Source organism: Calonectris borealis, chromosome 1, assembly GCF_964195595.1.
Source record: "Calonectris borealis chromosome 1, bCalBor7.hap1.2, whole genome shotgun sequence".
Taxonomy (NCBI): Eukaryota; Metazoa; Chordata; class Aves; order Procellariiformes; family Procellariidae; genus Calonectris; species Calonectris borealis.
The window spans coordinates 63,336,039-63,354,108 of record NC_134312.1 but is presented as its reverse complement, the minus strand read 5'-3'; the positions used below and the strand labels follow the sequence as shown (position 1 = coordinate 63,354,108).

Genomic DNA, 18,070 nt, shown 5'->3' with positions numbered 1-18,070 from the left:
GCTGCTGGGACAGATTTACAAACATCAAGTCCCGTGGCCACCCCAACAGCTCTATGGCAGCAGGATGCCAGAGAGAGACCTGTGGACACGTTCTTTAGCACAGAAAATCTGGGTCAGATTTAAGTGGCTGTAACTCATGATTCTTTTTATTAGCGAATAAGAAACTATCCCTGTAAATCCTCCTAGTAAGAGTCCTGCTGTTTAATACCTCATGGTTATCAGCCACGTTTTGTGGCCAAGTATTGAGCCAACTTTTGTCTAGTGTGGTGTTACATTAGTTCTTCATGTAGCGTGAGGTCTTTTAGGCAAGATGTTACGTGGTCTAGTGATTCTAGCACACTGGACTAGCCCAAGTAGATGCTATTGGAAGAGTTTTATTTATCAACCATACCTATACCCCTGCCAAAAAAACCCCACCCTAGCCCAAAATGAAAGGCTTGTTTGACAATACTGAAAGGCATTAATTACATTTTTAGTCTCTCCTCAAATTCCTTGTTGATGGCATCCCGAATTGATATTTCCATTATTTTATCTAAGGATAATGTCAGGCTAATTGACTTATTACCTCTGCTTTCCTCTTGTCCCTTTACATTTTGGGATTATGCTGGCAATCCTTCAAATGCTCTGAGTTGTGTTAGTGTTCCAGGATTTGTTAAAAATCAGTATTGTTAGTACAGAGCATCTTAGCCATTTTGTTAGGCATGTGTTATGTGACACTACTTAATTTTGAAAAGGTTCCCCTTCAGCAGGATGCTGCCTCATCTTTTCCTCAGTTACAAATTGCACCTTTTCTATTGCATAAGTTTAAGAAATGCTTTTTCAAAGTATTGTTTGTCCAAATACCGATACCTGTGGATGCAAAAGTGAAACCAATCAATCTTCTAAACCACTCAAGTAGGCAGCCACTCCATTCCTTCCTCACATGACTTCCATTTTCCTCTGTCATCTTCCAAGAATCCTTGAGGTTTGTTCTTTTTGTATTTTGTCTTGAGGAAAGGGAAATTGTCACGGCAGAGAGCCTGTACACCAACTCGCGGGTCCCTAGGCTGCTGTGGTAGTCATGGGTGGGTTCTGTCCCTTTGCATGGATTTGAAGTAAAAGAAGTTGAGAAGGGCTCGGTTCTCCAGCAGACAGCCCAAACAATAGAAGAGAGCAGAACTAACTGTAACTGGTGGGACCGTAGCACAGAAAATCTTCAGCCTTGCGTGTTAGGCGTTCCCCGAGTGTTGTTCTGTAGGGAGCTTCCCGAGGAGAGGAAAAGGGCCCTTTCTGAAGGGGGCTAGTGTGAATGCTTAATGGCAGAGTGTCATCTTAACTCATCTGCTGCAGCAGATGCACCTTTTAAGGGACAGCTGCTTGTGAAAGATGGACGCTGAGTGTGAATAAAAGCGCGATGTACAGAACCCCTTGTGCAAAATGAACAGTTTCCAAAACATACAAAATTGTTAGGTATTCATTTTGTTCTGTGAGGAAATGAACAGACTTAGTGTGTGTGTATGCATGCACATGAATGTACGTATATGGATGTATACATAAATATAGAAGTATGGTTTCCTAAAGGTTTTGAAAGTACCTTAACTTGAGTTAGCTATTCCTAATGTAGTGACACAGTAAGTAAATAAAGCAGTCACTGTGCAGTGTGGTATGCCAGTATGGGAATGCATCGCCTTACCTGGGCTTTTAAACTGCAACCACTGTTTCACTTACCACTTGGGGGAGACATTAAAATTAAAGCTTATCTTCAGAGCTCTGGTAGTGGCCAGTGAGGGTCACCTTTTTCCAGATTGCCATGTTTGGCACACGGTATATAAGATTTGTGCACTACTACACTTTACTTGGTTTGGGTGGATTGTGCTAATGCTTTCCTGAGTGTCTTTTTTGTATTCCTCCAATTCAAAGATTTTTATCTATTGCCTTTTTGCCACAATTGGATATTCCAGTCTAGCTTCACTTAGGACAGGCACTAAGCTCGAACTGCCCAGCAGTAAGTAAAAGCATTTGTCTTCAGGCCTCCAGCTTTGTCTTATGGTTAGCTCCTTAGAGACAAACTAAAGCTGAAAATAATGATGCAGATCTGTAATAAGCCTAAAAAAAATTATCATTGTTTTAGTTAACACAAGAAGTACACAAATGCAACTGTAATAATTAATGAACCTGTTTCCTTGCATCAGAGTCTCTTCCTTATTTGTGGCTCAAGGTAGTGTTGAGGACCCTCAACATCCCCTCTCCAGTATGTGACTTCTCTGAAACTTTGACTGGCTGAGAGACCCTTTCCTTTTGACAAGCCTCTTTCTTCCTGCCAGCATTTCTGTAATTTGTATCATGCTTTGCTCTTATTCTTTTCTGCTCTCGATCCCAATTCTGTTGTGAGTCCTTTTATTTTTATCAACTTCTTAATCTCTTATAAAGCATCTGTGTATCAGCATCTAGTTTCTTTGTTCTGCCTCTGGAAAATATCACTGATCTGCACCCAGGCACTTGTGGAGAGGGTGAAGAAAACTGGCTTCTCTGGGCTTCAGCTGTCCTCTTGCCTCTCTTTGAAGGTGAATCGTTCATGGTAATGACTTGCTATCGTTACCTCCCTGTGGAATTTTAGTTCATTGTGGTAGTTAAAAAGTAATCGAATGACAGCGAGCAGACTTCCCTCCGCTTTAGGCGACCCCGTGATGATGATTTATTTATCGTTTTCGTTTCAGCAGGAGCCATGAACCCCTGTCAAAGATCAGGGCTCCACTGCGCGCATGAAGGCTGTGCGATGTAATGGAAAGATGGTTGCTGTCTCAGTGAATTTGCAGTTGAGGCGTTGAAGAGTTTTGCTTTCATGTGCCAGGAGCGTTTGAGACTGTTTGACTGAAGGAGAGAGGGTGAGCTGGGACAGGGGTGCAATAGCAGGTCCTTTGAGAGACGCTGTGAAGGGGGTCTTTAACGGATTCGTACGGTACATTACTCGTGCAACAGTATGTCAGATGTTAAAAACCCAAGAGTCAAAGGAACAGGCAACAGTAGTGGACTTTCCTTTGTTAGCAGAGAGCAATGATTACAAATTGCATCCAGGAGCCTGCCAGATAAACAGTTCGAGAAAGAACATGACCGATATGAGAGCGAAGACGCGTCATGAAAATTAGCTCGTCATGTGCACAACTGCTTCATGGAGAGGAGGACTGCAGCTGCTTGGATTATGGACGATCCAGAAAAGCAGGCTGCAGAGTAAGCTGTCATGTGCTATGACACCGAGTAATGCAAATCAACTCTGTTCCAGGAAAGCCATTTCCATGTCAGCCTCTACATGAAAATTATCTGACTTGAACAAGGGTTTCTTTATAAAGTTAAGAGAATTATTCTTAAGGATTGGAATTTGTCTGTGTCATGGAGGAATGGCCAGAACGGACTTCAAAGTGCGGTCTGAAGATGAGATAATGTGCAACAAGCACTTTTTTTTTTATAACCAGCAACCCAGAGGGGAACATGTCAGCTTAAAAAGTATATTTCTGTCTGAACGGTCCAACCTGCTGTTTTACAAGTAATGAGCGGTGTTACTGCATTTTTCAGTGATTAAAGAAGTCTATTCTGCTCTGGGTTTGACACTTTGTGCATACCCAGTGTTGCTATTCCTGCGTGTAGTTGGTTGCTCAGTCTCCTTACGGCTTGAATGGGTGATTCAGAGTTCCAGGAAACCCCAATTGCTTTTGTTTTGCTTTTAATCTGGATAGCACTTGGGAGCAACACTTGAGCCCACTTTTTTAAGGCAGTTTTTTGAGTTCAGAGGCTCTCCTTGAAGTTTGTTTCCTGTGATCCTTTCATCCAGTCTGTTTGAAATTCTGCTTTTCCTTTGGCTTTGTTTGGCATCTATGCAACTACCTTCTGTTTTGTAGTAGGTATCAGCCTTTGTTAGTGGCCCAGGATAGCTTACTCGGGCTGGTGATGGCAATTGACTGCTCAAGCACACTGAAAGGTGATTGAAATAATTTCACTGCTCTTTCTGTCTCATGCCTATGGTTGCTAAAGGGTATTCTGCTAGTGCTGGGGTAGGGAACAAAAGTTATGCATGTTCCTTGCTCTATCTACTTTGTCTCTTATGAGATGAATTCACATTATGAAAAGGACTGAGTTACTCCTCTTTCCTGTGGGCTCAACTCTTGTCAGTTCATAGGTACTCAAGAAGTCATGAATAAGGTGCAAAGGAAAAGAGGAGACTGAGTTTATTTTCTGTATTTCCACAAGCCTTTGAAACCCACTTCTGTACTTCCACTTGCTGTTCGTGTGTGCAGGAGCCTTGAGGTTGGAAGGATTGTCTCTTCTTCCCTTCAGAAATTAATGTTGTTGTTCCTTGGTGACCACAGTGCTTTGCTCCTTTTCACGAAGGGAGGTCCGGACACCCTTCACTTCAATTCTAGGGGTATTAAATCAATGCAGCAAAACCGAGCTCTGGACTCACGCTATTTAGATGCATGTATGGTAGCTTCTCTTGCTTAATTCTGAGGCTTTGCAGCCAGCACCAGTGCTACTTCGTGAAGTAGCAGATTGTCATTTGTTCCCTGAAGCATTCTCACTTCCAGTGGGTCCTTCTATGCTGCTTCATGTGGCTGGTTCAGCCACCTGCCAGGACAGGGGATCACTGCTCCAGAGGTGTTTGTGCCTCCTTTTTACCTGAATGGTGTGGAAATGAAGAGTGTGTGTGTGTGTGAAGTGTAATTTAATAATTTGTGGTGGTTTTTATTTGTGTTGGAAATGATGGAAAATGAGAGAAACAGAGGAATGAAAATCTGGGCAAGAAAAGAAAAATAAAGAGGCATCCTTTCTCCTTGTGGCATCAGAGTACTCCCAGGTTTCAAGTCGCGGGGAGCAGGCAGAGTCTCCAGTATTAATTTCAAGTTTATCATAGGCTGTCTGGTATGTACAGTATTATAGCATCTTTCCTGCAATTAGGGGTCAGGCAACATTGTCATTGTCACCCCCCTACTATAATGGATTAGAACTTGCATAAGATAACTAGCTATGAGCTGAGATTTTATGTGCGCTTTCAGACTGAGAGCCAGCACTTCCTTTATTTTTAATCTGGCATACTTAATTATAGGCGGGTCTGAGAGCACCACAAATTAAGGTTGTGTGATGCTCCCATTATACAACTTTATTTTCAATTGCCTATTGCTTTACCAAACTGTAAGCAACTAGACTTGAAGTTTTCCAGGGCTGGTGTCTGCTGTAGGTGGAATTATTGAAAAATTTCAGTTAAAATGAGCTCCATATTTTCTGAGACAAAGGCTAAAGAAAAATGTTGGTTTGTTTTATTTTTGGGATGTTTCTGGTTGTTTTTTTTTTTATTATTGCTCTTTAGAGATGGTGTTTGATTTTTATATTAGCTTTGACGCAGGGATTAAATATTTGGTGACAGGAGGTGTTTTTTGTCAGTGGATGTACTTTTTGCCTTTCTGAGGCAAATTCGGACAAATTGTAAGTCTTTGAAAAATTGCAGTTAGCACACATTCATGGAATCTCTTATGTTCGTATATAATTTTAAGCTAATATTTCTGATTCTGTCTTTGCTAAGCATATTCCTACCCTTTGTCTGCGCTGAGGGTTGACCAGACAGCAAGTCCCTGAGAGCAGTTCAGCTTGCTCCAATTACAGCGACTGAGAAAAGCGTTTCTGTAATGGATCCCCCATGCGATAGCATCAATGAGGCTTGGGCACAAGAACTGCAAGCGGGGAGCCTGTCTTGCCTCTCCACCAACCCTTTTCCCCTCGACTCGCCCACCACCTGTTTGCAGCGCTGCCGGGGAGGTGGGAAGGGTGGTGTCCTGTGGGTGTCAAAGTGATGAGAAAGGAGGGGATTTGTACAAGCTGTCCTGGGATAAATCGCTGCATGGAGGATGGCGAATGGCTGGTAGGAAACAGCATGGGACTGTGTTGCAAAAGGAGGGGCGAGGGGAGCAGTGCAGGTTTGCTCAAGTGAGAAGCAGAGATTGGGGCTGGGAGTGGCGGCAGGACTATGGATGAGGAAGAGCAGGGATGCAGCGGTGCTGCCAGAGGAGCAGATGAGGGCTCACTGGTGAGGTGTCGGCACCCAGCAAGGAGCCCAGCTTTTTGGTTAGGAACTCTTCAATTTTGCTGTCTTTTCTCTCTGAGCAAGTATTAGAGAGACCCTCTGGCAGGCTGTGCCTCGCAGCTCCCTTGCGTGAAAGACAACCTGCTTCTTCTGTCAGCTCCACCATTAGCTCACTTGGCAAAGGTCTCTGTCATAGTTCTAGGGTCTTTTGATGACCCCTGGGGATGCAAAATGATGCAATGTGATGGATTTTTAATGAGCTTTTAAAAAACCTGAGAACTCGCACAGAAAACTGCATTAAAGGCACATTATTGAGCTTGTAAAGTCAAGCACACACAAGTGAGGAAATGCCAGAACAAAGTTGGGCTGTGGACCATTAATTCAGGCTCTCTACACTATGAAATGATCTCTGGCGCTCTGATTCCATCTGTTTCTGGTCGGCAGGACCTCTGCCACATTCAGTGCACTGGATGGATGGTGGCCCCTTGATGTTAACTTTAAAAATAAATAAATTAAATAATTATTTCATGTGCCGTGTAATCAAGAGGTCTGTCTGCATTTATCCAGAACTGTCTAAAGGGAGGTGCATTGTCCCTGCAGTCTGTCAGAGCAGCTCATTTGAGTCTACAAGTGGGGAAGATGCCCGGAGGTTTGTTCCAGTAACTCTTTTTGTCTGTGCTTTGGTGCCTGCCATCCTGCCATATGTATACTGCCAGGCTGGTCTCAAAAAGGGAGGAAGGACTGTGTCCCCCACCTCGCCTTCAGGCAAGGAAGAAGTCTCAGGCCCAAAAGCACTGGGAGGCACTGAACCTCCTGAAGCAATTTTGTCTTTCCCAGGGGTTTCCCTGGCAGGGTGCGGCTCCATGCAGCGCTTGTGCCAGCTGGTTCTTAATAGCTCCGTACGTACTGTTGCTGTGGAGAAATGCGGTACAAGACCTGAACCCTCAGACCAGTTCCCTGACAGCAACAGACATCCAGCAAGTTGTCCGATAGACCAGAACTGCATGGATTAAAAAATGAAAGGCAGCTGAGGTATGTATGCGCTAGTGGGAATACAACTTGGCTTTGCCTGCACAGCACATCACTACTTGCTGTGTGTGCTAGATAACATTTCAGGAGTGCAGCCACATAGCACTGCAACCCCTTTTTGACTTTATGAAATAATGGGCCAGTGGCCTGGTGAGTCCCACCTCCTTTATGGCAATGAAAAGCTAGAATGATCAGGCTCCCAAGCAGACTTTCCTCTCTCGATTTAAGCATGAAACTGCATCCCTCATCCGTACCATTATTCCTGGTATGTAGGAAGGGTTGAGATGCATACAGAAACAGGTGCCATGTTTTCTGCAAATGGAGTTGCATCACTAGGTTATGAACTTGCATAACAATTAGAAAGACTAATTAAGCTGCAACTTCATGTCTTTTTAATTATGCAATTAGATGTCCAATTACAAAATTAAGATATGTAGTTACGTAGGGAGGAAGAAAAAACTTTACAAAATTTTACTATGGTTTCTGAAAACTGTGTTTCTAGCAATGCACCCGTTTGTGCAAACTTCAGTCTTCCTGGCTGAAGCAAGAACGTTTATGGCTTGAGGTGGTACCATTTTCTTCTGTGTGCCTCACAACATCTGCATGAATAAAAAGGAGGAAGAGGAAGCTGGTCCTTAAGAGAGGTACGGTACCAGTGGTCCTAGGGAGCGAAAGGAAGGCTTGGCCTGTGGTTAAGGCAGTGGGGCTGTGACATGAGAGCTGAGCTTAGCTATCAGCTCTGACCCAGGCTTCCTGCGGACATCGTGTATGGCCTCACATATGCACCAGACCTCAGATATGCTGTGGACACTCCTCCTGGTGAGGAGACCACCCTTTACATCCACATGGGGTGGAGGTCCCACCTCTTTTCCCAAGGGTATATGTTGCTATCAGGACACAGAGATGCAAGAGACAGTGCTGACCTCCATCACTTTGTTTAAAGGTGTTGAGCCAACGATGAAGGGCTGAAGCTGTGGATTTATGACTCTTGTTCTTTTGCTCTTTATTTGGAAAAGTCACCGCCCAGTGTGAAGGGGCTGCACTCTGAGAGAGGTGATGAAATATTGTCATTGGCCTGCTGTACGGACCATCTGTCTCTCCCAGGGCTACTCTGGAGCATGGTGAAGTGTGTTGCTTTTCTGTACGGGCTTTTTCATTTAATTGGCCTTGATTCAACTGCTAATTTTTTTTCCTTTTTTTTAAATCAAAGTAACCCCCAAAACTTTAAACATGCTGTGACAACCTGCAGCCTTATTACAACCAGTCCCTTGAGCCTTCGGTTCTCTTAAGATAAGAGACACTAAAAAAATTGTTCAGCAGACCAGAACAGTATGGATTAAAAAATGATTGTTAACAGATAGATGAGGTATAAATTTAATATTCGGTTTATAATTTGGCCTTTCCTGCACATTATTCCTGGTGCATTAGCAAATGTTTCAATGAAATAATAATCCTATGGTCATTTAGGTTTTGCAGCTGGAAAACATCTGCCCCTGTGGAGGCAGATGGTGCAAGTGTGTGTAATGTCTGTCTTTTTCTTGTGCAATTATGTCAAAATTAAAACACTGGGAGTGCATGCAAGTCATTAAGGAGAGCAAGTGTTACATGGAAGTTCTCATTATCTCTGAAACTGCTATTACAGCCCTACAAATTCATAGTTAAAAAGTATAGATTTGTTGAGCTTGAAAATGAAATTGCAGTACTCAGATAGCCTTATCCCAAACTGGCTAAAGCCTCTTTTGAAGCTTGCCTCTAGAATGTACTGAAATTATACTTGTGGATATTCTGAATCTTTTTTTGGAGGAATAGTAATCATTCCTTACTCTGAGCCTGGTATTCTACGCAACCAAGTGTATTTTCTTTCAGCAAACCCCTCCATTTTTAGGGTACTGCTAGGTAATAGTAAAGGGCAATTTGGTAACCTTTGTGGACCAAGGTTAGAACAGGTTCTAAGAGGGATTTACTTTCCCTATTTTTCTCTCTTCTGCTTTGTAAGAGAGTGCTTCAGGACCTACCTGTCTTTTGGGGATGGACAGCTGATTTAATTTTGTGTTTTGTTTTGTTTTTCTTTTGGTGAGTACACTTTCTGGAGGTAATAACCAGAGGTGGTTGTATTTATCTGGGGTGGTATCCACTTTGGCTGCAATACTCACCCACTTGCAAGACCTGGGTTCTGTGTGTTCCTCTATCAGAATGGGACCAGATAATGATTTTCTATCTTAAATATCCTGAGCATCAGACTAGAGGAAAGACTTGTGTGATGGCAGCTCTCCAGTGACCTGTAATGCAAAATTTCCCAGAGAGGGCTAAGAGCAGAAAGTCTAACTCTGTAGCCAGCCCAGGAATGATATCAATGTTTTGGTGAGACTGTGCTGTCTAGGCAGTGCTCCCAGGAATGCTTGTATATTTTCATATGAGCCATCACTGTAATGTTGGGGAGGCTACCATTATTTTGTATATTATCACTACTCTGTGAGCAAAACACATCCCAGTGTTAACTGGGATTTGGTATGGGTATATGTAAATAGAGGCAAATAGGTGAAAATGCATGAGGATTATCTCTTGTTTGGCAGGAATGATTTCCATTACCTCAGCAAAATACTTTGTTTTCCCATTCAGTCTTCCAAAATAATGCACCTCCCAGCTCCCAACAATGAGATTAAATAACATCACTTTTTTATCTGAGTGTCCTAGTTTATAGCTTTCCGATATTATTAGGTTGTGCATTACTTAGATGTAGAAGGAATGACGCACTTTCTCTATTGAGAGAAATTTGGGGTAATTTCACTGGTATGTTGAATTGTGTGATGCAGAATTGGCAACTCTGTAATGTTATCTGCTGCACAAATTGATTGCACTTAATGGTAGACTGTATAATACTTTTTCTTGCAGTACTAATCAGTACTGACCTGGCTGGGCAGATGGCTAGTTCTGTTGATTACATATCCATCACAACTTCTGTTAATTATCTGTTGATTTTAACTCTTTCTTCTTATTTTTTGCATGGTGTTTTGAGGAGAGAAGTTCGTATTTCAGAGAGCTTAAATCTGCCATGCTGGCCTACAAGAATGTATTTGGCGTGTTAACTTTCTTTTAACAGTCATGTTTAATATATACAGAGAGCATCTAGCTCTGAGAAGCCATTTGAACGTCTTCAAAGAGTTATTGAATTGTTTATTGATCTACTTCATTACTGCTGTTCCTCTGGTTTCTTTTGATGTCTTGTCACTTTGTTCAAAATACAATGCCAGGGTTTTAAATTAATAGTTGTGCAGGAAGCCCTACATGTGTAAATATTAGGGTATGTTTCTCCTTTGAGTGAGAATGTGTTAGATTGTCCAGTAAATATTGCTGCCATCAGAGTCTTATCCTTTTTCCTGGCCCTCCCTTTGCACAAATACTCCTTCCTCTTTTCCTCTTAGGAAAACTGAAGTGTCTGAAGTTTAATCTTTTAGGTTTTATAACAGTCTAATCTCTTATTCTGCCATTGGAAGCTTACAGACTAGTTCCCTTCTTAGGAAAATAAATTTGATTAATTTTCCCTCCTTCCCTTTAATCTTTTCCATGTGATTCTCTTATATTTGTTAAATTCACAAATTAAAAGTGCCTGCTGATTTTTTTTTCCTTTCATTAATTTAACACTTTTTGAAGCTTTTTAAGCTTCTGGAATAAACATCCTATGGCAAGGAGTTCCATAGTTAGTATATTGATTACTTGGAAAAGTGCTGCATTTTTAATCCTGCCACCTGAATATTCATTTGTGGATTTAAATTTTTTTTTTTTTTTAAATAGTGGGTAATAATTCTTTCTGTATTTTCTAAGCCGTGCAGGATCTTAAATATATTTGTCATATCGTGCATCAGTTGCTTCTATTTTCCAGGATTAAGATTATAGCCTGTTTGCTTATTCCTTGTAGAGAAGTTGTTGCATATCTTTGGTCATCTTGGTCACCTCTCAGTATCTTCTCTTTTTCTAGATTTTGCATTTGACTTAGCCCTTCTAGTCCATTAGCTGGTCTTCTACCCTCCGTGTGCACCCACAGCAACAGAAGGAGCTTGCCTGATACCAGATTAATTTTTGTGATGAAGTAACACAGAAGTGTGTAAGTGGCAGAGTGAGAAATAAGACTTCCCGCTGGTGATAAGGCAGGCTCAGAACTCTTTCATTTAGATGCTTCTCCAGACGAACGTCTTGCGACTGCCTACAAGGCAACCCTGCCTGTTTGCACTCTCCCAGCTTCTAGCCCACCCCCCCTTCCCAGCAACAAAACTCGGCCACTGTTTTCCCAGTGTGCTTCCCAGCACACAGCTCTGTGAGTTACTGGCCAAGTGTGTGTCATGGGTGTGCTGAGTAGCCGAATCACATAAATTAGCCTGTTCGAGTTATCGGTTGCTTCTGGCTGAAAAGGCAAAGGTTTGTGCCATGAAGCTGTCAGCTTCATGAATTGCTGATGTTCATTGTGTGTTATACAGGACAATTTTTATTTTCTTCTTTTTTAAAAGAAGCCCCCAAGTCGCTCCTTCCTCTCTCTCCCCCACCCAAAATGGTGGGAATGAGCTGAAATATTGCAGAGGTGGGGAAAAAGGCTCTTAAAATAATATTTAAGGTTGCAGAACATAAGCCGTTACATTAGAAATGGCCGAAGTCAAGATTACCCGTGCAATGGTAGATCGTCCTTCTTCCACGCATGCAGCACCATCAGTCTTTAAGCACTTGCATACTGTTTTCTTTTCTGCAAAACTGCAGATATTTCGACAATACCAGAAATATTGTGAAATCATAGGGTAGAGCCAGATGTGTTTATTGATGAGATTTCTTTTTTCCTGCTGGCCTTACCCTTTCGTTGTTATATTTCAGTGTGTAGCTTGACTACAGCACTTCTGTTTTCCATCTCACCGTAAGCCGTGTTTCCTTACCTTTTGAAAACCTACTTCAAATGTAACTTTGTAAAAAGCATCAGAGAAAACCACATTGGGAGGGGAAAAAGGAAAGCCAATCCTCAGCTGCGTGGAGCTGCCAGTAATGTTCAGAAGCTGACAAAGATGAACGGCTCATCTAAGCATAAATAGTCTTCAGAGTCTGGGTGTTTCTTGTCTTGTGAAACTGAGTGCACTGTACTCATTAGTTCTGCTCCTTTTTAAATATTTGGTGATCACATTGTTCACTTTGTGTACTGTAAGGCTCTGTTGCAGTCGCTTTTCACTTTGCAGTATGTGGAGACCGGGAGTCTACAGAGTGTCTGGTCTACAGTGAAATTAGCAGTTAACTGTAGCCCAGCCTGGTGTTTTGTGATCTGCCATGTATTTTACAGTGAAAACATCCAGGATAAAGTGCCGCAAAATTGACGGGTTTCCATTGAGAGAGATTTACATCTTTCCCACTGTTTACATACTGAAGATGGGGACTTTGCTATGACACAAAGACACTTTAGGAAGATTTCAAACTACAGCGAAAATTCCTCTCTTTAGGGAAGAAAATGTATCGTGTAGGCTGTTTGTTGTTTTGAAGTTTAAACACTTTGTTTCCCCAAGAGTATTAGCTGTTTCAATAAGGAAAAGCTCTTATATTTTTTTAAAGCGGTTAAGTAACCAAAAAGTCAATAATATGTATAAAATGTGTAATAAATGTCGACTTCTGTGCCTTTATTCCACGATACCCTGTCATACTGAAATAGTGCCCTTGCACAGACTGAAGACACATCATTTCTATTGATACGGCTTGTGTTTGTGAAGGTTTGTACTGCCCCATAAAAACAACATTGTCGCTATTTAAAAATGATCAAATCTGTATCTTCTGATTATGATTTTTGAAAAAAATATCTTCACAAAAGAAAACCCCTTAAGACAATAGGTACTGCGCTGCAAGGAAATCTCAGGGAACGGAAGTACAAAAAACTACTAACTCGATACTAACTCTCTTCTTTTCTCTTCCCTCTCCTCCCTGACCCCCAAGAATTGTGCGCTGTTTGCCCATTAAGTTAAACCGGAATATTCCTGCCTGCATCATGTAGGGCATTTCAAATGAGGCATGTGTCGATTATTGGACCTGAAGGGGGAGAGGTCCAAGTCATAGCAATGGGTTAGCATAGTTTTCAGAGTCAACAAGGCTGTACACTGGGGTTAAGAGGGAGTCAGCCCGTCGGGATCTAAGGGCACTGCTTCTGCTGTCTCTCTATTATCTCATTGGAATGACTTGCAGACTCGGTGGACTAAAGCAGTTGATATCGTGACCTCTACGCTATATGCAGTTCACCGTTTTTATTTTGGGCTGGATTTAATTTGCTCCCCAGGACTAAACAGTCACACTTGGGGTTCAAAGCTAAAGGACCGCTCATTAGTTCAGACCTGCCCTGGTAAGAGATGAAGGATTGGAGCAGAGCTTCAAGTTCAGTTTCCTCTCAAAAAAAGGATGGTTGCATGTGTCAAAACTGCCCCAGACATGGAACCATCGTGCAGGGGGAGAGCTTTACCACTATACTATTGCTCTGAGCTACAGTGTTAATATAGACACAGCCTTTATTAATCTTAAAGCTCTTTTGCCCTGGTCCTCCTGGTGATAGTGTTCAGCATGCTGGTATTCAGCATTATTGTGTTTTTGGCTAATCAAAGCTGCTGCTGTTAGCTTGGTTTCTTTCAGGTTTCACTAATTGAAGTCCACTGACTTAAATCCATTGTTTGTATTAAGAAATCAGGAGGGGAGGGAGCAAAAAAGACTTTGGGTTGGATTTTTCTTTTTTCTTTTTTTGCTAGCATTGTCCTTGTCAACATGCCACAGTTTCATCTGAAACAAGGGATGCATGAAGCTTTTCAGTCTGGGGGTTGTTTGCCTGTATTTTTTATCTTTGTTTAATTTGCTGACTGGCAGCTGGAAAATCACTTAATCAGCATATCTGGCCCAAATACTAGGCTTGACTTGAACATACTGACAGTGTCTTGGCTCATGCACAACTGAGACTAGTTTGAATTCTTGTTCTGTGATCTGTATAGGTAGCGGTGATGGAAGAAGAAGAAAATAATAGTCTGAAGATCTGTCTTGTTCCCTTCCCAGCTGTGCCACAGTAGTCAAGACCCAAATGCCTATTTTGATCTCGTTTGTAACCTCATGTAGCTTCTGACGTACAAGACCTCTGTGGGAAGAGGAGCAGCTCTCTATTTCCACTGCTCAATTTGCAGGCCTGTGTTTGAGTCCCTTTGTTCTTTTGCCCTCTCTGAAGCACAAGTGTGTTGCATTTATTTCTGTGACCTAAGGAGCTGCTGAGCAATTGGAAAAACAGAACATTGGCAGTTCTGTTTGACCAACACAGAAAGCATCTTCTCCCTCTCTGAATCCAGGGAAGTCATCTGAACCAATTACCATGGTAAGTTCTATCATGACAAGATTCAAAATTAACTTACTACCTTATTTTTTCCAGGTACTCCACTTCTGCATTCTCCAAACTAAGCAAAGTAGGGATCCGACATCCTCCACCTCTTCCTTTCATTGGAAACCTGCTCTTTTTCCGTGAGGTAAGATATGGTTTTCTTCGTGTCTATCCAAAGTGATGGGAAGAGTGGATAGGAAGTAGGAGGAATTGAAGGGAATCCTACACTTCAACAGTACCGTCTCTTTAAGCGTCTCCTTCTGGAAAGAACAAGCAAACATCAGCTTTTTTGAGTGAATTGGTAGAAGCAGTTGTGTGCAAGCAGCTCTAATTTCAGGGTAAAATAAACTTGAGGGAAAGAATATGTGTAAGCTCCTGCAGTTAATTACTTGAGCTTTTCCAAGAAAGTTCATGCCCTCAGTGAAACAAACTTAGTTATGTGAATAGAGCAGATTATGTTAACTAGCCCCAACTGGTTTGTTCTGAGTGGTTTTGGCTCCTACGACCTTTCTGTTTGTTTGTGCTTTTGCTGATTGTACACATTATTTTAAAGCTTATAATGTTGCTTGCTCCTAAGCAGTAACTGGAATTAGGTATCACTGAACGCTGTTGCTCTGTACCCCAGATATTGGGACTGGGAGGAGGGAAGAAGGGGAAGTATTGGGATTCTGCCTCCAGACTTCATTCCCTTATTTTTCTCACCCATCCCCTTTAATTAGTCTGCTAATGCTGCGTTTTTGTTCCTTGCTCTATTTCAACAATGCTTCTGAGGGTCCAAGATCTCTTAATAATGAGGCGCTGCCATTTCTCTGATTGGATCTTACAATAAAATCCTTCTTGTGCATCTCTCTTGCGTTCCAACTACTTTTCAGGAAATCTGGGCTAACTCCAGCTGCTGCCCAATTTCCTTTTTTAAGTGCATGGTCATCAATATCCATGCTGAGATTTGAATTATTAATGTGAATATAGTGCCTCTTACCTTGGTCTTCACTGTGATTGTTCTGTCAATACCTGACTCATTATTAGGTAAAACCCATTTAAATACCAGTTTTACATGTACATCTGTTTTCATTTAGAAAATAGCATAAAAGGGAGACTTGATCCGCTCTTGATTAATTTGAACTGGAATTGACAGGGTGACTTTAACATACAGGGGATGCTGGTAGTGTGGAATACAGACCAGTTCACTCTTCTGGTTTCAGTTCAGCTGGATGGCATGAAGTTACTCGTTCTGTAGCTCTTTGGTGATAAAATCCTTTTATCATTAGTCACCTCCTAACACTTGCTGTAGGAGAAGGTGCCTAGAGACTAAGTTATTTTGATATGCTGTAGATAGGCTTGCCCTGTACCAGCGTACAAGTGGAAAGTTTTGGTGAACCATTATCTATGATCTGTTAGGCAAATTTCATTACCAGAGTTGCATTCACTAAATTCACTTAAAGCAGGCTAATGAAGAAAAGACAAACTTGATTTAACTAACTTTTAGAAAAAAAAAAAATCAAAGGTAGCTGTGAAATTGTATCCTGGAGTACCAAGAAATAAGAATTCCAGACAGGATTTTTAAACAGAGTGACGCAAAACCACAAGCCCCACCAGGCTGTATGTCCAGCATTACAATATTTCACCACCTGTCTTCTCTATAGTCCTGTCGCTGCCAGTAGGAACAAGCAGGGATAAATCCAGGCTCTTTGTAATTTTTCTTTCTTCCCTCATATATTTTGCCATGTTTTCTGGATCTGCTCCTGTGGCCGCTTTCTTAGAAATAGTGCCCATAGCAACGTGCTGGTAATAGGAGGGCTGCTTTTATACTGCAGGCTGTTCTCTACGAGAGCGTTTTCGGGGGCACAAGTGCTCTCACTGCAGTCAGTAGAGGACAACTTCCACTCTCCTTTCCCCAGCAGGGGACAACCAGAGGTTGCCCATCACCTTCCTGGGGACGGGGACAGTTTTAGGGGCTTACCTGCAAGGGGCACAGCTGTGCACAAACAGCGGTTTGTTGGGGGCTGGGGTTACTTTTTTTTTTTAATAGGAAGTAGCAAAACATTTATTTGTTCTGTTGCTACATCTGTAATGTTAAGAAGTTCTTGCACTTGCATGTGTATGCAATCATGTCTTTTCACTGAACTGGCTTTTTAGAGAGTCTCATTTCTAAATAGACCAGCTCCTTCTTGGTATTGCCAATGTTGTGCAGGGAAAACGCACAAGCCGCACTCCCACTAAATCATCCGACTGGCGCTTTTCAACCCATGAACATTTATTTCAGAGGAATTCATGAATGGTAACTAAGAGGAATGAATTGATACGTGCCATATGGGAATCTGCATATGTGTAATTCATACGTTTCCAGTGTTGAATTTGGTCTGCAAATCAACACAGGTTGAAAAGCCCTGCACAACAGTGAGATCTAGAAGAGAAAAGGAAATCAAAACACTTCAACATATACAGCCTTCCAGTCCAAAAAGTGTCCTCATTTCATGGTTTTAGGCTTTCCTCCTAGAATATGATTGCTAGAAACTTTAGGAAAAAATAAAGGAGGAGAAGGAGTCATCATCAAGTAAATCTAGGCCTGGGCACTTAAGAAAAAACATTAAATATCAAAAGCTCTCAACAAAATTGTGGAAGTAAGCAGTATTTTTCCATTTGTAATGGCATAAATTCAAGGATTTGGTTGTCTTCTCCCTTACTTGGGTGTAAATCAGTTCTACTGAAGTGAACGGATGTTCCTGTTTTGCTCTACTGTATATGTGAACAGAGCATCAGGCTTCATCATCCCTTTTTTGCTATTCTTCTTCTTCTGTAAGTGTGCCTGAAAACGAATGAACAATGCAAGCAGGATTTGACCAATAGTGCTGGGTTGTGGGGTTTTTAATAAACTTTCAGATGTATTTTAAACAAGAAAATGTTTACTCCATGAGACTTTTTTGAAAGAGTTATTTCAGGGATTTCTTGAACAGTGTATTTTCTTTTTGTAAAATAAGAGTTGCTGTTAATACAGTGTCTCTGAGAGAGGAGGTGCAGAAAGTTAAGGGGCTAAGGGAAATGCAACAGGAAAGACCTATCTCCATCACAGAGCAGCAGACTTTAAGAGCTGACTTGGGGAAAACAAAGTTATTTTACTGTAAGTCCCCCCTTCTCTCTCAAGTACAATAAAGGCAGATAATCGCACCCTGAAACTAAAACATATCCAAGTTAATCAGCTTATCTCAAAAATGAGAAGATAGGAAATTATTGCAGTTCTGCAGCTGGGAAATTATCCGAGTCCAAGATATTAGATTAAAAATTCTTCCATTGCATGAGAACAATTTGTGGTGGGTAAGTCTGATGTAACAGTAAATATGATTAGGCTGTTTAAAAAAAGCAGCATGTTCAATTTTCCCAATAACCAAGCAGACTTGCAGCAGACAGACCGCTGTTTTGCTAGAAACTCCTGACTGTTCCTCCACGTCTCCAAATACTGCATTTTTCCTACCAGTCTGTGGAAAAACGTGAGGTTTGTTTGCGATGGCCGCGTAATGGGAGACACAAGGGTATACGCAGCATGGACTTTCACACATGGATCTGCATGGGCTTCGGAACAGCAGGTTGCAGAAAAACTAAACAAAACTCTCCTACTAATTCCCAGGTTAATGACTTTA

The 18,070-nt window shown here is 41.7% G+C and overlaps 1 protein-coding gene across 7 annotated transcripts in view; it reads left to right on the top strand.

Annotated features, from left to right (window-relative positions):
- Positions 1-18,070, top strand: part of TBXAS1 (thromboxane A synthase 1) — a 235,350-nt gene that overhangs the window by 38,566 nt on the left and 178,714 nt on the right. For 4 of the 7 annotated variants that reach the window (XM_075157658.1, XM_075157690.1, XM_075157666.1 and 1 more), the window contains exon 2: positions 14,487-14,580. In XM_075157658.1, coding sequence (XP_075013759.1) covers positions 14,487-14,580 — 94 coding nt within the window. Of the gene's footprint in view, positions 1-7,936; positions 8,129-8,167; positions 8,217-14,486; positions 14,581-18,070 lie in introns of those variants that run through there. The other 3 variants (XM_075157698.1, XM_075157674.1, XM_075157682.1) reach the window with 3 other exon arrangements.